The 24,973-nt window shown below is 43.4% G+C and overlaps 2 protein-coding genes across 2 annotated transcripts in view; both read left to right on the top strand.

The window, feature by feature from the left end:
* Positions 1–9,755, top strand: part of Nwd2 (NACHT and WD repeat domain containing 2) — a 124,001-nt gene extending 114,246 nt beyond the window's left edge. Inside the window, exons 6-7 of the mRNA XM_090343729.1 lie at positions 919–1,508; positions 4,312–9,755. Of these exons, the coding sequence (XP_090199855.1) occupies positions 919–1,508; positions 4,312–8,247 (4,526 nt within the window). The 3' untranslated portion in view covers positions 8,248–9,755. The remainder of the gene's footprint in view (positions 1–918; positions 1,509–4,311) is intronic.
* A 4,580-nt stretch (positions 9,756–14,335) lies between these two features.
* The window catches only part of Pgcka1 (PDCD10 and GCKIII kinases associated 1), a 67,821-nt gene continuing 57,183 nt past the window's right edge, over positions 14,336–24,973 (top strand). Inside the window, exon 1 of the mRNA XM_090343728.1 lies at positions 14,336–14,436. The gene's annotated coding sequence lies outside the window, so the exon portion shown is untranslated. The remainder of the gene's footprint in view (positions 14,437–24,973) is intronic.

Below are 24,973 nucleotides of genomic sequence, written 5' to 3'. Positions count from 1 at the left end.
GTCTTTTCTGGCCCCAGTTGGTCCCTGCCATTTCTCCGCACTTAGAACAGCTAAAATCTGGGATGGAAACTAAGCAGAAACTTGTAAACATCAATATAAGCTTATTGTTCTTACTTTTCTTATGTCAACCTTCAACTTCTTCCCATTGGGTAAGATATTAATTATTCAATTAAAAAGTAATTCTGCTGCCAAATGTGGGTGCCTCGTGCCTATAATCCTAATTAATCAGAAGGCTGTGACATGAGAATCTCAGCTTGGTGTCAGCCTGGGCAGAAAAATTCATGAGTGAAACTCTTGTCTCCAATTAACCAACAAAATTAGAAGATTGGCTCAAGTGGTAGAGTGCCAGCCATAAACAAAAAACCTGGATATTTACAGCTCAAGCCCCAGTACCTACACCAAAAATATAAATTATTCTTCTGTATTTTAGAATGCTTATAAAAAAGATAATTTGGAAATAAAGGACTTGAGTTATTTGCCAGGTCTGGGTGGCTTGTATTTATTATCCTAGCTACTCAGGTAGCTGAGATTTGAAGATTATAGTTCAAAGCTAGCCTCAACAGTAAAGTCCATAACACTCTTATCTCCAGTTAACCACCAAAAATCTGGAAATGAAAGTATGGCTCAAGTGGTAGAAAGCTAACTAAGCAAAAATAGCTCAGTGACAGTGCCCACGTAAACCCCAGGTAAACTGACACAAAAGAGAAAGAAAGAAATCAAGAGGGGGAGGAGAAGAGAAGGAAGAAAGAAGGGAGGAAAGAAGGAAGGAAGGAAAAAGGGAGGGAAGGAGGGAGGGAGGGAGGGAGGGAGGAAGGAATTGAAATTATTCTGTAGAATTGACTAAGAGCTGAATATTGGAAATGTGGACATACTGCTTTTTGTTCTGAGCAATAAATGCCTTGTCTTATTTTCTTCCAGCTATTGAAGATGAGTTTGACTTTGCTTTAGGCAAGCAAACTCCAGCATTCCTGAAGAAATGTGTTTGTTACATTAGAAAAATCGCTAACATTGAGCGCTTTGTGAAAATCCCGGAGATGGGAAAATACATGGATATTACTGGAATGGAACCCAGGATTATTCGTGATCCTGAAGCTCAAGAGAAGCTGATAAAACTCAGGGATGAATTTATTCCTACCATAGTGGCATCATCTAATCTAAGAGTATACACATCTGTCACACATTGTGACATGAAACTGGGCTATTCCCAGGAAATAGAAAACCATTACATAGAAGGACTTGGTAAGCAATTTTATGAGGACATGATTGATATAATTCAGGCAACTGTACAGCAGAATTTTGACACTGAAACTGACACGCTGTATGATGAAATCCTTCAGCATTCATCCTTATGTAAAACATATGCCTCCTTCTATGAGTACAAATGTGAATCTCTAAACATCTTGCATAAATACATTCTTCCAAGCAAAACAGGGCATATCAACCCCCTTATCGTATATGGTGGACCATGCACTGGGAAGACACTTCTGCTAGCCGAAGTAGCAAAGAAGGTAAACGCCTATTTTAATATTTGTTTTTTAATTTTATTTTTATATATCTATTTACCCCCTCTATGTTTGTAGCAAAATTTCTATGGAGAAGAAAAAGAAACTGATCAAATTTCCATTTTCTATGTTTACTATCTGAATTATAACTAGTCATTTGGCAATGGATGCTTCAGTTGTTTCTCTCTTTTTTTAATATATTTTTTATTGTAATTAATAGAAGGGTTAGGGCCAGGAGTTTGGCCTAGTGGTAGAGTGCCTGCCTAGCATGCACAAAGACCCGGGTTCGATTCCTTGGTACCCCACATAAATAGCAAAAAGCCGGAAGTGGTGCTGAGGCTCAAGTGGTAGAGCTCTAACCTTGAGAAAGTCCAAGGACAGTGCTCAAGCCCTGAGCTCAAGCCCAAGACTGGTAAAAAAAAAAATAGAAGGGTTACATGATATTTGCCAGATAAATGGTGCATTAATTCCCATACATTGATACCCTTTCACATGTCTTGGTCCCCATTTCCCTTCCCCCCTCTCCCACCCCTCATCTTGTTTTCCCCCGTTCCCTATCCAATTTCAGATAACCAAATACAAATATATCCGATATATCAGGTAACAAAGTGAGATAGTGTAACAATATGAGATAACCAAGAGACAGTAGAAGTGATGAGAGATAACATAGTACCTTAAGAACAACAATCATTAATTATATGGCTTATGTTTACATCATATTTTAAAATACAAGTTTAACAAACAATTGTTCAAGGAGGGTGTTCCTCTCTTTTTTTTTTCCCTTACCTAGCAGCTGCAGTGGGAAAAAAGATTGAGGGGAGGCAACTATAAAGCCCTTTTATTTATTTATTTATTATTTTTAGCATCATTTGAACTCGTGGCCTTACCCCATTTGGATGAAAACTCAGACAAATCTCAAAAATGCTTCTTAAACAAAATATTAGCTAACAAGTCAAAATATTAGTAACAAGTCAAATTTTAGTCTAAGCCAGGTACCAGTGGGGAATTCATGTCCTATATCTTCCCCTATATCCTCTAGCACAAGAAAGGAAGGATTGCATAGCAGATGTCTCTAGAGGATAGACCATGCTAACAGAGCAAAACTTACTGACTTGAGTAAGGATCTCTTTTTCCCCACTGGCCTGTATCTAATCCTAAATTCAGGCTTCTCAGCCTATCTTGTTTCTAGGCCCCTTCCTGCTCCCCACTTGCTTTTTCTCCTGGGGAATGACTAGGCCAACACCAACAGTAATTTGCACTGTCTCCTGACCTGGTGTCTCTCTGGGTGCTGTCCCTGAGCTCTTCAGCTCCAGGCTAGCACTTTACCACTTCTGGTTTTCTGGTGGTTAATTGGAGATAAGAGTGTTACAGACATTCATGCCCGGGCTGACTTTGAACCATGATCCTCAGATCTCAGCCTCCTGAGTAACTAGGATTGCAAGTGTGAGCCATCAGCACCCAGCCACAGCTTACTTCTTAATGTGTAAAATAATTACTCCTTTTCTAAGGAGTAACCTTGCCTTGGTAAATTCCTAAGACTACTGAAAGATGTGTCCCCCTAAAAATACTCTCTGGAATGTTTTACACTTTGTACATATTCCTTCTCAGCTTAGATTTTCCAGAAAGAAAAATACTAAACTTAGCAAATTTGTTATGTATTTTATTTCTTTATTTTGACCATTGAAAGAAGAGAGGGGGAGGGAGAGAGAGACAAAGAGACAGAGCGAGAGAGAGGACTAAGAGGGTAGGAAGAAGGGAAAGGAAGAGAGGGGGAGAGAGGAAAGAGGAAGTGGAATAAAAGGCACTGAGACACTTTATCTCATAATTGTTTAAATCTGAACATGTTATTTGTTTAGACTGGAACTCAGTTTCCTCTTACTAAATGATACTATAATCCCATTCACCCTTCAGAGAGACGATATGAGGAAGATGGCTGTATGAGATACACTGAACTGCCTGTTATAAAGCACAACATTTAGCAAACTTCTTTCAGCCAACATTATTGTTTTTATGCCAAGAATAATAATATTATTTTCCTTTAGCACACAAAAGTATCCATGAATAATATATTCAATATTATATTAATATTGAATTTCTTATTGCACTCTAATTAATTTAAAATATGGTCAGCCAATTATAGACTCTTCATAAATAAACATTTAAGTTGGTGTAATGTTTTGGTTTTTGTTGGGGTTTTCTTTTTTTTTTTTGGCCAGTCCTGGGCTTGGATTCAAGGCCTGAGCACTGTCCTTGGGTTCTTTTTCTCAATGCTAGAGCTCTACCACTTGAGCGTCAGTACCATTTCTGCCTTTTTTCTATGTATGTGGTACTGAGGAATTGAACCGGGGTCTTCGTGTATACTAAGCAATCACTCTACCACTAGACCAAACTCCCAGCCCCTAAGTTGGTGTAATCATTACTTAATCCAATCATTAAACAAACATTAAGCACCTGGTATGTGCCAACAACTATGCCAAGATTTGAGGATTTGGTGGTGAAAAACTGACCACACTAGTTATGTAGATTTAGTTTTATGAAATGCTTTGTAATTATTGTGAAGAATGTTTGATTCAGTAATATGTCACTACTATTTTACTTCCCACTGAGGGAGGGACAGTCTCACCTGTAGATTTCGGTGCTTGGGGTTTGTGGTCACTTTGTGGCATTCCCAGAGGGGTTTTGGAACTTTTGGTTATCAGACACTATCTGCATGGTAGATATTTTCAACGTTAAGCCCTAGAGAGGAGAGCTATTGACTACAACTCTGTAAATACATAGCCCCATTCTAAACTCCAGACTTATGTTTTAGGCTTATGGCTGGCTCCATGAAGACACAGGACCAGAATCTGACCCAGTTGTCATCGTGAGATTTCTAGGAACCACAGACATGAGCACTGACCTTAGGACTCTCTTGCTAAGTGTTTGTGAACAACTTGCAGTCAACTACCGGTGTCTGGTTCAAAGCTACCCTAAGAAAATCCATGACCTCCGGGACTTGTTTATAAACCTTTTGAACGAGTCTTCACTGCAGAGACCACTGGTGATCATATTTGACGCCCTGGAACAGCTCTCAGAGAATGACGATGCTCGAAAGCTCTGGTGGCTGCCTGCTCACCTTCCCCGCTTCGTTCGTATCATCCTTTCCACACTGCCCAACAAACATGGGATCCTGCAGAAACTAAGGTGCCTTATCCATGAAGAAGACAACTACATCGAGCTGATTCCTCGGGATAGGAAGATGTGCAGTCAGGTCCTCAAACACCAGCTGCTGAGGGTCAAAAGGAAGGTCACATCTGGCCAGCAGATTTATGTAAACAACGCATTCTCAAAGTGTACACTGCCCATGTTTGTGAATTTGACCTTCAGGGAGGTGAGGCATTGGAGATCCCACAAAGATGTTGACGAATCTTCCCTCTGTGTCACGGTTCATGATAGTATCGAGCAGTTATTCTGGTGCTTGGAGAAGAAGTGTGGTCAGAAATTGGTGTCTAGGGCTCTGGGTTACATCACAATGGCCAAAATGGGATTAAGTGAAATGGAACTGGAAGATGTGTTGGCACTAGATAACAATGTTATGAATGAGCTCAATGAGAATGCCAGGCCCAGCAATCCCCTGAGAGTACCATACCTGCACATCGCCAGGCTCAAGGAGGGTCTCAGCGGATATTTAATAGAAAGGCACGTGAAGAATGTCACACTCCTGGTCTGGGCCAATAGACATCTGCACCTCATAGCCCAAAAACTCTACCTGCAGGATGAGAGCAATCTGCGAGAAATGCACACCATCCTGGCAGATTATTTCCTGGGGGTATGGTCTGGGGGAAGAAGAAAAGCATTCTGCCTTGAAGATTCCTGTTTGAATGGCTGCTTCGACTTGGAGAGCAGAAGCCTGCTGGAGGAAGAAAAACACTTCATGGAACAGGCGTCCTTTGACAGGCAGGCACCTGATCAACCCTGGGTTTTCCAGTGCAATCCATTGGAGCCCGACATCTTTTTTGTCAATCACCGGAAAATGTCTGAGCTTTTGTACCACCTGACCAGGTGTGGAAAAACGGATGACCTGCTATATGGAATCATCATGAACTTCAGCTGGCTTTATACCATGGTCAAAATCGGCCAGTTTGACAAAGTGCTTGCAGACATTGAGCTGGCCTATAACTATTCACAAGAAAAAGAGCTGAAGTTCCTGGCCAGCATCCTCCGTAGCATCAAAAACAAGGTGATTGCATTTCCTGGCTCCCTCTCTGCAGAACTTCAGCAAAGGCTGCTGCCTGTTGTGAGTTCCCTGCCAAAACTCCGACACCTTCTTTTAGAATGTGACAAAGACGGGCCCAAATACTGCTCCATCGTGCCACTGCATTCATCCATGGATGTAGCATACAGCCCCGAGCGTCTGCCCTTGTCATCCAGTCACCTGCATGTCACAGAGATTTTGCCTACCTGTAACCCCAGCACTGTACTCACAGCCTTAGAAAATGGCTCCATCAGCACATGGGATGTAGAAAGTCGCCAGCTACTCAGGCAAATCACTACTTCCCAGTCTGTCATCCTGGGCATGAAACTCACCAGTGATGAAAAGTACCTTGTGGTGGCAACAACAAATAACACCTTGCTGGTTTATGACAACCTCAATTCCTGTCTCCTGTCTGAAGTAGAAATCAAAGGGACCAAGCATGGAAGTGGTGCCACCTATATCAATGGATTCACATTGTCCGTCAACCATGCCCTGGCATGGCTGGAAGCCAGCAAAGATGTCACTGTCATCGATCTGCTCTATGGATGGCCTCTCTACCAGTTTCATTGCTGGTATGAAGTGACCTGTGTCCAGTGTTCGCTGGATGGAGTGTATGCTTTCTGTGGACAGTATCTGAATACCACCACCATATTCCACTTAGGGAGTGGAGAAAAGTTATGTACAGTGACATCGGAATTCTCAGGTGGGTTTGTGAAGTTTCTTCTTATTTTGGACACGGCTCAAGAGATGGTGATGGTGGATAGCGAGGGAAGTCTTTCTGTTTGGAATACTGAAGATATCTCCAACCCCCAGCTGACAGATGACTTTGACTGCCGTAGAGAGGACAGTGAAGTGGTCAGCATTGAACTTTCCGAAGACCAAAGTGCCATTCTGATCTGTAAAGCCCTCAGCATCGAGCTCCTAGACACCGGCATGTGGAAGGTGGCAGAAAAGTTCCGAGCCAAACACAACGAACGTTTCATATCTGCCGTGCTGTCCAAAAATGGGGACTGTATCATCGCAACCATGGAGAATACCTCAGCCGTGTTTTTCTGGAGGCGGGACACAGGGCAATGCATGGCAAGCTTGCAGGAAATCTCAGGTTCCATCGTCAAGTTAGTAAAATCGAGTCACCACAACATGCTGTTGTCTTTGTCTACCAGCGGTGTTCTTTCCATCTGGGACATTGATATCATCACGGCTATGTCGAACATAGACAAGACTGGAAAACCCATCCAAAGTCTGGTGTTGCCTGCTCGGGGGGAAATCATTTACTCCCTAGATGGCTCGGACTGTGTTCACAAATGGAACTTCAGCAGCGGGTTCATTGAAGCAGTATTTAAGCATGATGGAATCGTTGAACACTGTGTGTTAACCTCCGCTGGAGATCTAATGGTGACTTCCGATGACAAAAGCAGCCAGTACGTGTGGCACACCAGCAGCGGAGAGAACCTCTTCCGAATTAATGGCCAGAGGATATCTCAGCTGCTGATCACACACAATGACCAGTTTGTGGTCTCACTCTGTGAGGAAAACGCCTCCAGGGTTTGGAGACTGGCCACTGGGCACAGGATATGCAACATTCTCACCACTCTGCAAAACGCCTTTATCACCTCTGCAAATACCTTTGTGGTTGGAATGACCAAGAGCAAAGTGCTGGCGGTCAGTCTCTGGACTGGAAGCATCACTAAGAAGTTTTGCTGTGAAGATGGGACCACCATTGTGAATTTTAAATTGATCCCCGATTGTCCCGACATCGTTGTGTTTATCACCTCGGCGGAGACGGTGAATGTCTGGAGCCTGACTGAGGAAGTCATCTGCCGACGTGTGCAGCTTCCCAGCAACTTCCTGAAACATCTGGAGGATTTCGAAATTTCTCCCAATGGCAAGCTAGGCATTCTGTCCCGGGGAGATGAAAATATCAACGTGCTGGATTTGCACAGTGGTAAATTAAGGGTGGTTCATGCCTCTGGGGTCGTCTGGAGGCAGAGGCTGTCTCGAGATGGCCGTTATCTGGTATACATATGTTTCCGGAATGGAGAGGAGGAGGAGGAGGAAAATGATGCAATATCTAGTTTAATTGTAATGCGACTGGCCGATGGCAAAAATATCGGTGCTTGTTCCCTCTATAAAACACCAACATTCCTTGCGCTTTCTCAGAGGCACCTGAACATCATTGTGGGCTTTGATGACGGTAGTATCGGGATCTACACGGTGGTGGACCGAGTAGATGCTGCTCTAAAAATTAAAATCGCCACTTCAAATAGCAGACAGATCTTCAACAATGCAACACAGACGTCCAGGCCAAAGACCAACAGCTACTGCTTTAAAGTGTCTGTGGATTGCTTATGGAGAGAATCCACAGAGGTGTTTGCAAGAGACAGTCCCATCACGGTGAGTGACTCCTCGGAGTCTAGCGAAGCCACACCCTCCAAGAAACACAACTCTTGTTATGATCGGATGTGCTCTGCCCTTGAATCCAGGAGCCACAGCTATGCCACTGATAACTGACAAAGCTTTTATTCTTCTGGGTGGAAATCCACAATCCACATCCAAAAGAAAAGGCCAAGTGCATCTTCAGTGTCACAAATGACCAACTACTCATTTCTTAAAAGATAGGAAAGATGGTGGAATTCCATTGTTTTGTTGCCACCTTCATAGAATGAATAGAAATAGGAGATTGGACTGGAGCTCCATATTTTCATCAAAATATATCCAGGAATGAAGAAGGGATAACAGAATTTTCTAGCAGTGGCATTTCAATGTGTATTTTATCTAGACAAGAAAAAACATTTCACAATTAGCCATGGACTAAGAAGCAACATGTAACACATTCCACCAGTTCAGATGAGCAAGGCTGGAGGTGTAGAATGGACCCTTTGGATCGGAACTAGTATTACAAAAACCAATTGAAATCACAAAGACAAAGAGCTGCTTAACTTCACATGATTTCGTGATATGTAAAACACAGCCTTAATCTCTCTTTACATTTTCTGATCCTGACAACTGTGTAAACCTAGTCTACAGATAAGAGGTCTAAAGGTGCATACATCATGTAACAAAATGCCCATATGTATTCCTAAATTCCCAAGTGATACATGACACAAAATAGGAGACTGTGAACTGACTGGGGCCAGAACTACCTACCAACCACAGGGCTATTGAATATAGACAGTCGGTCTTCATTGTAATACAGTTGCAACAGTTGCATGCAAGGGGTTTCTGTATAATGGAATATGTGATTTTTTAAACTCTTTTCCTGGGTTGCAAATGACCCTGTTTAATAACAAGCCACATTTTTTCATATCTTTTTGAAATGTGTATTTGTGCTTGAGTATAAAGAAGTACAAGAAAGGAATTACATATTTAATCAAAACACTTGCTCATTTCTATTGTTGTCCTAATAATAATCTCTGCTACTCAGTCAGTTGTATGGTAACCTAATGATTTCTTAAATCACAGAAGTAGATCTTAATTTAAAAAGAAAGCAAGCTTATTTAACATGCCATCTCTAGAATACTGGTGACATTGCCTTACTCACATTCCTCCTCTTTTTTGTGTGTAAAAAGCAGATAGATGACCAAATACTAGGGGACAAACTAAATATGCCTGTCCTTGTGCTAAACTATTTCACACATCTTAAGGGTGTCCAGTGGCTCTTTACTGACCCTGTTTGTAATACTTTTTACCTGGCTTCTTTATCTGTTTCATTCCTGGACTGAAGTCTCTGATTTGCCCATTTTAAAGCAGAATCTGTGAAATGGTTTTCTTTCTTTCTTTTTTTTAAGTGAGTTCACCTGTTTGAAAGGAAATATTACACCTTAGAAGGAAAGCTTATTTTCTACCTTCTGTACCTACCACATGGCATATCCTTGAATAACTTTCCAGAGAGGCCCCTGGTGGAGATTTGGTTTGCATTTCCTTGAAGGTGACAATGTCTGTACTAAGAATAATGAATAAGGAATAGACTTATTTTCTTTCCAGCTCTGCCATGAACTCATCATGTACCCTGAGCCATAACTTTAATTTCACCAATGTGTTGTTCTGTGGACAGCAAAAGAACCCTGGAAAGGATGCTGGGAAATAATGGGAGAAAACAATATAGTGCCATTGTGAAGGTTGCCTCTAAGGGAAATAACAAAGGGATCTAACCTATGGCAAATCTAAGTCAAATGTACTTTACTCTGGAAAGAAGTGTAACATGTAAGCATGGAAAGATGTAACTCCTATATAAATGCCCTTCTCCATAGTGAAAGACTTTTCCGTATGTTCCTCCTGGTTTAGCTGATAGCTCAGACTCATATTCTGAAATGCCTGGAATAGATTGTGTGAGTCAATGCTTTTTAGCTCTTCAGGCAACCCATTCTTACCCCTGTAATTGTTAGTGGAACCTCCATACCATGTTTCTGAGAATTAAATGACTAGGTGGATTAAATGTATTGTGTGAATGTTCTATGTAAAAGCCAATAGAATATAACAAGTGACTTGAATGATTTTTTTTCTAACTTGTTTGCAACTGATAGCTCACATTGAATGTTTTTATGTAAACTTTGTATTGTTGGGAAGAATTATCTAATCAGAGATTTATATTTTCATAAATGTTACATTTAGTTAGATTTTGTTACAGAGTTGTTACACTAGAAAATTATTTCAGTCTTCAAACAATATGCAGTCTTGTGTATGTATTATTTGTATGAATAAAAGATAAACCATTTGGATTTGTGAACTGTTGGCTTTTCTCCCCTGTCATTGGCAGAACTCATTAGAGACTTAAGTAACTGTGTTTATTCATACTTGCCAGTGCTTTTAACCAATGCACTAAGCACTATTCTTGGAGCTCTGCTGGTACTAAAGCCTTGCAGTCTTCACGACAGCACTGTTAGCTGCTATTATTGTTCCCTATTTACAGAAGACAATGTCTAGAAATCGAGGGTTAAGGAAAAGAGCTGAACAATATGACATCACTGTGGTCTTAGGACTTGGCAACAACAACCTCTTTTCTGCCTTGGAGATGAGAGATCATTGAAAGTTGATGCAAACCCCCAGGTTTTTCAGGTACACACATTAGTTACTGAACCAGGTCAATAAAATGCTTTCTAGGATTTCAGCCTCAGTAGGAAAACAAGTTCTCTGGGCAAGTGCAAAGGCAAGTACAAAAGCTTCCTTCTGAGGCTTGAGGACAGTGGGGTGGGGGACAGTACAAAATAAACAAGGCATGGTAGCACACCACCACAGTCCCATTACAGAAAGGGAAGCAAGAAGATCTTGGTCTCAGCCTAGCTCAAAAGAATCTTAGTCTCAAGGCAAAAGTGAAAGACCCTATCTGGAAAGAGAGGGGAGGATAAGGGAGGGCAGGGAAGGAGAGAGGGAGGAAAAGAGGGAGAGAGAAAAAGTAGCTTGATCTCAAGTCTGTGTTTTCAATTCCCTGTACTAACAAGAACAATAAAAAAAACATAACCATTATCTACTGATCTACTGGGTCTACTGCCCATGTCTATGTGTGGATGATACTAGCTTCTGTTTAAAGTTTCGCCCTACTGAAAACTAGTTGCTCTCCTATTCCAGGCAATTCCTTCTTGAATTCCAAGCTATCTCTTTCAAATGAGAGTTAAAAATCTTCTCTTACAATTCTTGAAGAAAATTTGGAGCCAATCATCAATATTTGCATAAAAGCATTTCATGTTCATAGTCAAGAATTCCTCAAATATAGCATACTTGCTATGTCTAAGGTCAAGTCATGTCTAGGATGACTTGAAAATTAGTCCTGCATTACTATCCAAAATGTTACAACCAAAAGATACACAATTAAACTAGATATATGACTATGAAACACTGTTAATGAACGTGAAAGCCAGCTGGTGAATTATGCCTGTAACCCTTGCTACACGGGAGGTTGAAATCCAAGGGATGTCAGTTCAAGCTAGCCCAGATAGAAAAGTCCATTAGACTCCATCTCCAAAAAATAACCAGTAAAAGGCCAGGCTAGAAGCATGGCTCATAGAGTCTCAGCTAAGAAAGCAACCATGCAAATTCAAGGGTTTGAATTCAAACCCTGATACTACCAGGAAAAGGGAGGGAGGGAGGGAGGGAGGGAGGGAAGGAGGAGGAAGGAAGGAAGGGAATTCTGTGTTGAAAACACATGTCAGTGGAGCAATAAACTGAAGATCAAGAAAAGTATGATGTTTTACTGTTTAAGAGATAACTGAGGTTTTGAAATTAAGTAGGAGTTAGATGTCAATGTCAAAAAGGCATTTCAAACAAAGGAAGCTTCATAAGGAAAAAGAGCATATATTTTGGATGACTTCAAAGACTGTGCTAGTATTTAGACTTTACTAAGTTGTCAACAGAAAATAGTGGAGAAGGTTTTGAGGAGGTTTGGGGAGGCATTTTGCCTTGAATGGCTCAGTGCTTGCTTCTCAGGAGCATTCAGAGTGGGAAAACCAGAAACTGGAAGATCTGAAGAAATCACTATATGATCTAAGATAAAAAGTGTAAGGGGGCCTAGGGCTTGCCTAGCATGTGCGACAACTCGTGTTCGATGCCTTGGTACCACATACATAGAGAAGAAAAAAAAGCTGTGGCTCAAGGGATAGAGTTATAGCCTTGAGAAAGCCCAAGGACAGGGCTCAGGCCCTATCAAGCCAGAACTGTCATTAATAATAATAATAATAGTAATAGTAATAATAATAATAATAATAATATGTAAGAACTTGGGCCGGAAGTGTGGCCTAGTGGTAGAGTGCTTGCCTAGCATGCACAATGTTCTGGATTCGATTCCTGGATTACCACATAGGAAAAGCTAGAAGTGGTGATGTGGCTCAAGTGATAGAGCACTTTCCTTGAGAAACCTCAAGGACAGTGCCCAGGCCTTTAGTTCAAGTCCCAGGATCAGCCAAAAAAAAAAAAAAAGTGTAATAACTCGATTACAGACAGCGATAGAAAGAATGCTAAAGTCAGGAGCAAAATACAGTGATTTTCAGATGGAAACCTCAAATCCAGTTCAAAGTGAAATTAAGTAGATATTGAGTTCTAAATGTAAAATTTATAGGAAATGAAGAAAATCATAGAATAAACATTAAAGCAAGACATTGCTTCTGGCAATTAGCAATAGTTTGTCAACCCCAGTGAGAAATCTGAGATACATAATCCAATCCATATTCTCTTCTCAGGCATCTTGCTGCCTCTGACGAAGTTTTCCTGTTACAAATGTAAGTTGATACTATAAACTGTTTAAAATTTTGTATGGCTGGCATAACTCAGGTAGCAGAGTGCTTGCCTAACAGAAAGCTCTAGGCTTAATACTCAGTACTGACTGCCTTCTTAAAAAAAAAAAAACAAAGTAATTGAAACATTTGCTGACAAACTCTCTCAAACAAACTAGCTTTAAACCTTATTAGTCTGGAACAATGTATATGTCAATGGAAATGTGAATTCACCTGAAAAACAAAAGTGATTCAAAAGTGAATCTGGGTATCATCAACATCAAGAGTGTGATAAACGCTTATGAATGGAGCCAGAACCACTGACTTTATGGAAAAGTCGGGGCCTAGCGCCAGGAGTGTAGCCTAATGGTAGAGTGCCTGGCATACAGGAAGCCCTGGGGTCGATTCCTTGGTACCAGAGGAAAAGCTGGAAGTGGTCTGTGGCTCAAGTGGTGCAGCACTGCCCTGAGAAAGCTCAAGGACAGTGTCCAGATCCTGAGTTCAAGCCCCAGGACTTGGACGGGGGGGGGGGGGGGCGCTAGGGGGGGAAAGAAGCCAGGGGTAGTAAGTATTCTTAACTCCCTGGTTATGCTGAACGGTAAAGACAGAAGAGGGTGAGCTAGATGGCGCCGTTGCTCAACCTATTTCCTTGGCTAAGCCCCACTAGGGCTTCAGGTGATTTAAAAAAAAAAAAGTCCAAATCTTAAATCGAATTTCGGATTAAGCAATCAGTTCTCCATCCTATTAGGCAAACGAATGGCAACCGGCCTCGGGGGGAACGCCACTGGCTGGCTGGCTGGCTGGCTGGTGACCGAACGCTCGGGAGACCCCCAAGAAAAAGCAAAGGAGGAGGGAGGAAGAAGTGGGGGGGGGCGGGGGCGGAGTTCCCACGGTGACCCTTAGGACGCGCCACGGAGGTGCAGTCCCGAGGATTTCTCTGGGTGGCGGCGGCCCAACTCGCCTCCCTCTCGGGTCTAAGCCACTCATGCCAGCACGGAGAGTGAGGAGCCCCAACTCGTTTGCCGGGAGGAGATGGTCCCCATCAGAGGGAAGTCGACACACACACACACACACACACACACACACACACACACACACACACACACACACACACACACACACACACACACACACACACACACACACACACACACGTCGGCGCCAGGACTTTCCGGGGAGGACGAACAGGTGGCACGCGCCGGGGCTGGGGGCCCGGGGAGGGCGCGGAGCCCGGCGGGCAGCCGCGTCCTGGGCGCGCAGGTAAAGGGTTACGCCCGCCTGCCCTCCCGCCCGCCCGCCCTCCGGGGAGGTTCGCCTCGGGCCGCGCCACGTGACGCACGGGCCCAATGACCGCGCGCCCGGCTGGGGCTGGAGCGCGCGCCGGGTCCGGGGCACCGAGCCGCCACCGCTCGCCTGCCTCTCCCCGCGCCAGCGCTCCCGAAGCCATGGGCGCCGCGGCCCCGGAGCCGCCTCCGCCGCTGCCACCACCCCGCCCCAGGTAGGGACCGTCGGGGATCCGCGCGCCCCGCCGGGCCCGGCTGGAGTCCTGCGGAACTTGGCTTTGGAGCGGGATTCCCCGAGGGCTGTCGCGTGGGGCGCGGGCGCGGGTTTGGGGGCGGGGGGTGTCTCGGTCCTGGGGCTGCTTCAGGGCTGCGATGGGGGAAGGGAGGGCAGAAGAGGAGGTGGGGAGGGAGGAAATGGCCTTTGGATGACTCCAGAGCAAGTCACCGAAGTGCGGAAAAGGGGATCCAAAGGGGAGGATGACCAATGCTCAAGCTGAGAAAGCACGGAGGGGTTTGTGACTCCTGACATCTAATTGGTTGTGGGAAATATATTCTTATTTATTTTTCTTTTTACTTTTAAATCCCTACTTAATGAACTTTTCAACAGTGCCCGAGAACTTAAATGTCACAGCCTGCAAAGGAAGGGGTTCCTCCTTATCTCCAAGTACCCCTTCTCTCTTGTCTCAATAGCAGCATGGGTCAAGTCAGACCCAAGTGGACTGTGACCCCCGGTGCGGTTTCTTGGATATGTCCTTGGGTCCCCGGTCTTGGAGTGCTGGTGGCCCACGTAGTAGACGACAGGGGTGACTGTGAAGCCACCGGGCAACACCTAGCAGCAGGGGTGCAAACAGTTAAATGGTCACAGAATGCCACATATTTAATCATGAAGCAGTATTTCTCAGGTCGGTCACTGTAGTTCGGGTGACCTTGGTGGCCCCGGCCTAGGCGGGGCTTTCATGAAACCATTGGGGAAGAGTTTTGGGGTTTGTTTGTGGTTTTTTTCTGTTGTTTGTTTTTCTTCTAGTGACAGGAGGTAGAAACAGTCCCTGGACTGAGGACTTCGAATGTTTTGTTTTCCGTCGTGGTACAAAAAAAAAAAAAGTGCGCTGTGAATTTAGTCGGTTTTCTGTGCAGTGGCTCAAATCATGACAGAAGGGATGTTGACTGCCTGCCATGACAGGGGACGGGGAGGGGGTAAGGGATCAAAGCTGGGTCCCAGTGTGGATGCCCTGGGTGGTTTGTCACCTAGCTGTTGTGAGGAAATGATCACTAAAGTAGAGAAACATTGGGGACCTGATAAATCCACGTAGCTGCTGATTTTTTTTAAAGATGCTGGATTCTGTTTCATTCTCTCAGTTAATCTCTCAGCTACTACTATATTAAGAATGGGGGAAATAGAACCACATTAAAGCCCCCTCCATCTCAAAGGAACTGGTGTATCTGGAGCTTTTGCATGTCTGAAATTTAAAACAAAAACGTGCTCATCAACGCCACATGTTCTATTATCCTAAAAATGGAATACTTTTCCTGACTTCCACCCAGCAGCTCTCTCAGCTTGGAAACACTACCTGGGCTAGGCTCTGGCCACAGAATCTAGTCCCAGCCCAAGGACACAGCAGAGCTGCTGGTCGATTAGCCCCGCCCCTAAGAGCCCATTGGCTGTGCTTCCTGGAAAGGGCTCCACCTCCCACTGACTGAATGTCAACCTCCCAGGAACAGGGTCCATCTGTCTGGATGGAGTTTCATGTTCCCCTAGTTCTGGGATGTTCCCTATAATCCTCAGGATTCGTTGGGGTTCTGGGTTAACAAGCCCCTTCCCCCAGCTTGTCTTTCTTCTCCTTTGTCTGGTTGCAGAGAATCAGCATACGTAGAAGAGTTGGAAACTTCTTTGTCCATTCTAGGGGAGAATGAGATTGGTGTATCCCTCACCTATGGTGTGTATTTACATCAGACTGGTCACCCAGGTGTAGTCTGTCTAGATCGCTTAACCCTGGGGCCTTCCTACCCCCTACCCCCCCACCCCCACCCCTGCCCCAGCTGGCGTTTTTTCTTGCTCTGGTGATCTCACAAATACTCTTGAAGATAATAAATCTTCCATCTATTCCAATCCTGGTATCTGTAAATATTGTGACCTACACAGGCTGGAATTTTTAGTAATGAAGATGAAAGTATCTGATCCTATCTAGATTTTTAAATAAAAACAAAAGACATAAAGGAAGAAGGACTGTTTTGGAAGAAGGGACAGCTGGAGAGAAGAGATCAGTGAAGGTTATGAGGAGTGAATATGTCATAGGCATGTCACAAGAAACCCATTATTTTATATAATTTATATACTAATAAAATTGATCCTATCTTAAAACAAAACAAAACCGAATATTATGAAGCAGGTACGAATTGTTAGATATCTTAGAAAGAGACTCCTCAGTTGTAATGCATATTATTAATATTAAATAAAAGGAATATCATACCTCAGATTTTTTTTTTTGCCAGTCCTGGCTTGAGTTCAGGGACTGAGCACTGTCCTTGGGCTTTCTCAAGGCTAGAGCTCTACCACTTGAGCCACAGAACCATTTCCGGCTTTTTTTTTCCCTATGTATGTGGTACCGAGGAATCGAACCCAGGTCCTTGTGCAAGCTAAGCAAGCACACAACCACTATGCCAAACTCCCAGCTCATACCTCAGATTTTACCCTAACAATGAATACTCTTCTACTGGATACATGGGTTCTCCCTGGCTTGGGAGACAGCTTGTATGTTGAAACAAACATGTAGTCAGTAAGGTGCTGAGACATACTCTCTGTCCTCAGGGATCCTACAGTTGGGAGAAGCTTTTGAAGGGTTTCAAGCAGAGCAAATCTTCATTCTAGAAAGTTTCCTCTGGCTGCAATGACATAAATAGAAAAAGAAAAATTACAAACAAGGCAGTAGGCAGCTGTTGCAAAAACTCCACATGAGAAAAGAGGGGAAAATGAATCCAATATAGAAGGTATTTAGAGAAACAATGTCCGTTTTGTGTTGTGGTTGTGTGTGTGTGTGTGTGTGTGTGTGTGTGTGTGTGTGTGTGTGTGTGTGTGTGTGTGTGTATGCACGTGTCAGTCCTGGTGCTTGAACTCAGGACCTAGGCACTGTCCTTGAACACTTTTTGCTCAAGTCTAGCACTCTACCACTTGAGCCACAGCACCACTTCTGGCTTTTTCTGTGTATGTGGGGCCAAGGAATTGAACCCAGGGCTTTGTGCATGCTAAGTGAGTACTCTTACCATTAAGCTCATAGAGGTTTTTTTGTTTTGTTTTGCTTTTATCTGTATTAAAAAAAAAACAGAAACTGTTAGGTATCTCTGGTCTTTAGTGTTAATATTCAAATCATTTCAAAATATGTATTTTTTCCAGGTAGAGAAGCATATGCCACATTTTTCAATGCAGTGATCTTTCTGCTGTTTGCAGGGTTGCTGGGTCCCTTCAAAGCTTGTTTCCACCACACAAAAATGATTTTAATTGAAGAATAAGCCAGTTATGCGTCTGTTTTCAACAACCTATTGCTTTTTTTACATAGAGTTGTGTGTATAAACACACACACACACACACACACACACACACACAAATATGATGGTGAGGTCAAGGTGAACTATTAGTTTCTCTGAAGTACCTTCAATTTTCCTGGAAGTGAAAGTACCTTGACTTTTGATTAAAATTAGTTAAATGGACACCAGAACAGCCTTTTATTACCAAGTTGGTCAAAATAAGGCCTGTTTTTATGTCACTTTGCCTTTTGGCTTGGACTGGCCTCAAAATTATAATCTTCCCAAAATTACAACTCCATCTCCAGCATGAGCCACCACATCGGGCCTGAAATTAATTTTTAATTAAGTACCTTCTCTCAAAAACTAGCCACTGTTTGTTGAGAAATTTGCCCCTATATACACTATCAATGATCTATTGCTATACAACAAAGTATCAGGAACATAATAGCTTAACACAAGCACTACTTAGTTTATGATCGATTCTATAGGCATTTGGGATGGGCCTACCTAAGTGAGTCTAATGCCCTTTACACGATCCCTCTTGATTCTGTGGTCACCAAAGTGGCTCTGCCCCTGCATTTTGGCTGAATACCAGGGGACAGCTGTGTTTCAGTCTCACCCTTCACCCACTAGCACAGGCTGGACCCCCTGTTGGCTCCACATGATTCCAAGAGGGAGAGTAGAAAGGAGCCCCTTCGAGGAGGTCTAAACGCAACTCACTCCGCCAGTCTATTTTCAAAGCAAGTCAGAAGGCCAACTAAAATCCAGGGAATAGAGAAATAGACACTACTTCTTCCGAGTCATATTAGAGAATGTCAAGGATTCAGAGAGCAGCCATGAATTCTGGCCATTTTCAAACTCTGCTACATCAGCCACACTTAACATAACTTACCCAACTGTATTCTTTTACCACTAAAGGTTAAAGTAGAAATCCTATGTTATAGATGGGGAAACTGAGAACCAGATGTGTTTTTCTAGATTAAGCAGAGGATGCAACTGGCTAAAGATGGAACAGGCTTTAGATTTCCGGCAAAGCCCTATCACAACTGTCTTTCTGCATTATGCTACAGTCACTACTGAGAATCACACAGTTCAGAGTTTTGTATAACTTAAAAGTAAATAAATAAAACAAAACAAAACAAAACCTTAAGGGGGCCAGGAGTTTGGCCTAGTGGTAGAGTGCTTGCCTAGCATGCACAATGACCCGGGTTGAATTTCTTGGTACCACATACTAGAAAAAGCTGGAAGTGATGTTGTGGCTCAAGTGGTAGAGTTCTAGCCTTGAGAAAACCCAATGACAGTGCTCAGGCCCTGAGCTCAAGGCCAGGACTGGCACCAAAAAAAAAGAATACTTTTTAAAATTTACAGGCTGAAAGAATTAAAATAAGATATGAGGTGTTCTCCAAGAACATAGAGTCTAACTTATGAAATGAATGTGCATGCACACCATTGAAGCAATGGTAAGCAATAGTAAGGAGAAATAAGATGCCTGGCTTACGGGAGATGAGAGCAAAAATGACCATTTTAGAGGCTCCAAGAGAATGCAAGATTCTATGAATAGCTGAAAAGTTCCTCCCATCATTAATATGAAATAGGTAATATTCCCACTGTGATTTGGAAAATTGTTTACCCAACATCATACAACTAATGCCTGATAAAAATGACATGCAAACAAACCTGTCTGTCTCTACACTCTTTCCTCTCTCTTCCCCTTTCCTCTCCCTGAGGAAAAGTTTAAGTCCATTTATTCTCTCTCTCCATTCCTCCCTCCATGGTGTGTGTGTGTGTGTGTGTGTGTGTGTGTGTGTGTGTGTGTGTGTGTGTGTGTGTGTGTGTGTGTGTGTGTGTGTGTGTGTGTGTGTGTGTGTGTGTGTGTGTGTATGTTTTGGTATTAGGGTTTGAACTCAGGGCCTAGGCAATGTCATTTAGCTTTTTCATTCAAGACTGTTGCTCTACAACTCCACTTCTACATTTTCAGTGGTTAATTGGAGATAAGAGTCTCAAAGACTTTGTTCCTCAGGCTGGCTTCAAACTCTGATCTTCAGCTCTCAACCTCCTGAGTAAGACCACAGGCATGAACCACAGGTACCTGGCTAACCTTGTTTCTTAAGCAATTAAGTTGTACAATTATCCACAAATAACAGCATCATGATCTCAAAGGACTCTTACTACATCCACAATACTTTTTTGTTGGTGGTGGTGATAGTCTTAGACTTGAACTCAGGTCCTGCACACTGTCCCTGAGTTCTTTTGTGCTCAAACTGAGAGCTATACCACTTTGAGCTACAGCTCCACTTCCAGCTATCTGATGGTTCATTGGAGATTAGAGTTTCACCGACTTTCCCACCTGAGCTGGTTTTGAACCACGATCCTCAAATCTCTGCCTGCTGAGTGGCTAGGATTATAGGCATGACTCCCAGCCCCTGGCTCCACACTACATTTTATGCATAAGAAAAACAAGTCCCTGCTGGAGAAAGGAGCCCTCTTCCTCAGTCATATTCCACAAATGGAAGCAAGCCTGGAATAGGGACCCAGATCTCCAGCCCCGGGGGCCATACTGTGAATAAAGTAGTTAAAAGCAGTCGCTTCCTTCCAGTAGGGTTGGCTCACCGCTGACAAGGAGGGTGGGGACACTAAGAATGCTGACATTTTACAGTGAGAAGGATTTGAATCCTGTTTTTCTACTCACTTGGCATGGCGAATGTCGTTATATAATCACTCGTGAAGAGAATCATAAAATGGAGATAATTGGCTAGAATGTCAAGATTTTGGTTCACAGAGTACAATTTATCTACGTTTCTCTTTTCAACTTGACAGGACAGGTTTTATGATCAACAGTGGGATTTCAGTTTTGGTAAAGGGAGCCAAGTGTTCTACAAGTGGACAGAATGAAGGTTTCAGAGACATACTGCAACCTCAGGCTCAACCCCAGACTCCAGGCTTGGGGTTGAGTTTGGGGCTGAGTTTAGGCCCCGCTGTGGGTGTGCTGTTGGCTTTCTCCAGAGAGATCAATGTTTCCTGGTGCCCAAGCCCAGGCTTCCACTGGGATTCTGAGGACTTTCACCTGAAAACAGGAAGTACGGTACCAAGGTCACAGCTCACGGAGAGGAGCAAGCTGGAGGGTTTGTTTTATTAATACCCTGTCTCGATTCCAGGATTTAATGGAGCAAAAGAGCAGGACTTTTATGTCATCAAAAAAAAAAATTAGCCAAAGTAGCTTTAGAGGGTGAAATGACTGAAATCACAACCTTTGACAGGCAGTGAACTAGACAAAGCGAAAGCAAAATAAACAAAAACAAATTGGAAAGTTTACCACTGAAGTCCTTTGCAGAGGTAACTACAAAAGGCTGACACACACATCCATATTTTCAGAAAACATCAGAATCTGCTCTCAAAGATAGAGCATCTTGTGGTACTGTGCAGGTGGCCAACAAAATTACCTTCATGTGAGCCCTTTAAAACAACCGGGGGACAAGGGGTTATGTTTTCTTCTCTCAAAAAGAATTTGATTGACTCCATGTTTCTTGTGTGAGTCAAAGATGTGACTCGCTAAGGTCAGGCCTGGCAGTGCAGGAAGAGGCTAGAATGAGAGCAGCATTGAAGCCTGCTGTTTGTTGTGGGATCTCAAGAATTTCCCCTAGTTCCCCTAGATTTCAGTCCCCTTGGTTGTCACATTGGGACACTATTTCCTATAAGGTATGTTTACCTAGCACAGTGTGCACATAGGAAATGTTGAGTGTACCTGATTCTCGGTCTCTGGGACCTCCAGTTTTCTGCAATGTAAAATGAGAAGTTTGAAACAGAGAAGTACCCTGGGTCCAGGACTGCAGGAGAGAATTAAGGCATGTCTAATTCCCCTTGTCTCTCTCAGCTTATCTCACCTTTATCTTGGATAAAGCCACACCATAAACTAGCAGGAACTTTCCAACTTGACCATGGGGGACTTCCCTTGAATTTCTAACTAAATATATTTCCTTGTCATGAAATTATCTGTTTAAATGCCTACCTGGGGAATAGTTTTAAAGTCTTCTTTTTTTTTTTTCAGCTCAGCCTGTCAGTGTATGAATACAATGCATCTCAACCATTGTTACCTCTTTCTTGGTTTTCTTCCATTAAATGCTTCTTTAAATGAATACTTCTTTCTTTCCTAATTGTGGGACTGGAACTCACAGCCTGGGTGCTGTCCCTGAGCTCCTTTGTCTCAAGGCTAGCATTTTACCACTTGAGTCACAGAGCCACTTGGGTTTTTGTGCAGTTAGTTGGAGATAAGTCTCACGGAAACTCTTCTGCATAGACTTTGCATACTTGTTTTAAAAATAAATAAATAAACAAAAGCAAATACCACCATGAAGTCCTTTCCCTATGGAGATTCACCCATTGGTGAAGTAACCCCATAAAAAGTAATTTCTGTTTGGGGGTGAAAAGAGGGTTGTTTTTCCATTGGTGCTGAGTAGAATCCAGTATAAATGCTCCCCATTGAGCATGTGTCAATGGAGGCCACGCCCTGAGCCAGATAGTAGAGACATCAAGGTCAACAATAGACCAGGACCCAATCTTCTAGGGACACAGATGTCAATCCAATTTCTCAATACGTCACCACATCCTGCCTTGCCTTTGAGGAAAGTGCCAAAGTGTCCAGCCCCATGAGGAACAGAAGGGGAGCTCTCGCTGAGAGACAGCATGCAGCTTTCTCCAGGAGGGGACCCTAGCTGGCGGTAGGGGGATCTCCACAGCAGAGGAGCTGCAGGGAGGGGAAGCAAAGGGTGTGTTGGAAGGCCTGAGGAGCTCACAGGGAAGCTGGTAGGAGAACTTAGGTGGTTTGAGTAGGTGAGTTGACCCCTGTTGACCTGGACTAGAAAATTCCTACCTTCTTTGGTTGGCTGTTGATAGCTCTGGGGTTCAGACGCCAGTGAAGATCTTCCTTTGGGCCTCTGGTGTTACTCTTCCATGTTGGAACACAAGGCTGGGGCAAGTAGGAATGAGACAAACCATGCCTCTCGTTCTGGGAGCTTGGTGATGTCGCTCTTACCCTTTCTGTATCTCCATCAGCATCTTTCATTGGAGGCAAATGAGCTTGCCTAAGTGCGGGTGCTGGTGCAGTTAGAATGCATAGAACTAGAGACTTGATGCAATTTGCACAAAGGAACACTGGGAAGCCTTAGGGTGAGTATACCCCTGAACACTCAACACCTCCCCCTGCCTCAATACCTACCCCCTCGCCTCCCCTACCTGCCATGTAATATAGGAATGGGAACAGTTCTGCACACTCCACACTGTTCCCAGCCAGTCCTTGCTTCCCAGGCATCATCAAGGCAAAAACAGTTTCTCCCATTTGCTAATTTGCAAAAGTCCTTTGTGCTGATTGCAGATAAAGAAAGGAACAAAACTGCGTGAGCCACCTGGGAACACAGCCCCTGATAACATTCCTGCCCACACTCACTATCACTAAGGATGTAATTTCATCTTCTTCCTACTGTGCAGATTACAAACACATCCCCAAACCCCAAACTGCCCAGACTGGCTTATCTCCAAGCAAATTATAGTCCATAGAACTATGATGGTAAGCTATCTTTGCCATAACACCAGTGAAAAGCTACTGCAAGCTCTGAATCACAAGATAGGTATTTCTGGACACAGTGTTAGAATCAAGAAGACTTACTGGGAAAGCGAATATTAAGAATTCTTAAGATCTGTCAGGTACTGGTGGCTTACAACCTGTAATCTCAGCTACTCTGGAGGCTGAGATCTGAGGATCATGGTTCAAAGCCAGCTCAGGCAGGCTTTGAGTCCATGAGACTCTTTATCTCTAAGTAACCACCAGAAAACCAGATGTAGCACAGTGGTTCAAAGTGGTAGAGTGCTAACCTTGAGTGGAAAAAGCTCAAGGACAGCGCCCAGGGCCAGAGGTCAAGACCAACAAAAAAAAAGAAAAACAAAAACAAAAAAAGTAAAGAAAGAAATATTAAGATCTGTTGCTTCAGAAGATGTGGACATGACATGAGTAGAAAGGAAATTAGATAGTGAGAGGAAGTGAATGCCTGCATACATGAGATCACCTTTCAAAATGGATGAGAAATGAGAAACGAAGAGTGGGTGTCACCATTTTTAAAAGCTACAGAAAAACATTTCGCATTTCACGCTAATAAAATTGTAATGATTACAATGAGTTCCTAACAGAAAATATTTGGAGGTGTATATATTCCAAGCAGGGAAGAGTGAAGAAAACAGAGGTCTTTGCAATCTGTATTACAAAAGTGACAGACTTTTGTAATCAGAGAACACAGACTCCAGAGAAAACGAGCCAACATTCCCCACTTTCGTTAAAACTTCTGAGCCAAGGCAATCACTCCCTCTTCAGAACCCAGCCCACATTCATTCCAGCAGCTGAAGTCTGAGAAGAGCTCTCAGCATCATTTAATTCAATATCCCCATCGCACAAATGAGGCCCAAAAGGTGAACAGCGTGGCCAAAGCCACATCACCCTCACTTGATGGCAGAGCCATTCTTTTACATGTTCAGTCCTTCTAGCACTCTCTGGATTTGTGAATAACTTGGTGTTTTGTTTTAATTGGCCATCTAATAATAAACTTGATAACACAATAGTCCGATTTCAATCAGACTTTGGAGCCAAGAGGCAAGAATATGATTCAGGGTGGTGAAAGATAGTACACCTGGTTGTCAAGAATGTAATTCAGGGTGGTGAAAGATAGTACACCCCACCATGCACACACATATGCACAATAAGAATAAGTTAGAGGCACTCACCTATTTAGGTACACAGATGAAATGGACTTTGAGTTGAATAGGGTGTCAATAAGTTTGCTTCTCACTGCAAAATAACAGCCCGAACTTCCCTCAGGAAGTCAAGTCTCTGTTCATCAGTGCTTTTGATGCAGTGATCATTTCAGTGATTTTCCCCAGTTGTCCTCAGGCCTCTCAGCCTACTCATAGGCCACTGTGACAGAGAATGTTTCCTGGACAGTGCCTTACAGGAAGGTGGCCAACCCGGCCTGACTGTGGACCCAAAACAGTGTTTGAGGGAGTCTACCTCACATTGTGGGGGCTTGGACAAACAGACACTGCTAGATCCCTCTTCACCATAAGCATCCTGTGATAGACATGAGGCTGTGGGGTGACTTGTCATGGACCAGCAGAAGTTCCTTCCCCCAGGTGGTTAGGGAGTTGCCTGAGCTGGGGAGCTGTGTTTACTCTCACTCCAGTGCTTGTTTTCTC

Source organism: Megascapheus bottae, chromosome 13 (genome assembly GCF_031878675.1).
Source record: "Megascapheus bottae isolate mThoBot1 chromosome 13, mThoBot2.hap1, whole genome shotgun sequence".
Taxonomy (NCBI): domain Eukaryota; kingdom Metazoa; phylum Chordata; class Mammalia; order Rodentia; family Geomyidae; genus Megascapheus; species Megascapheus bottae.
The sequence above is the reverse complement of the archived record's forward strand: the minus strand, read 5'-3'. Positions and strand labels throughout refer to the sequence as shown.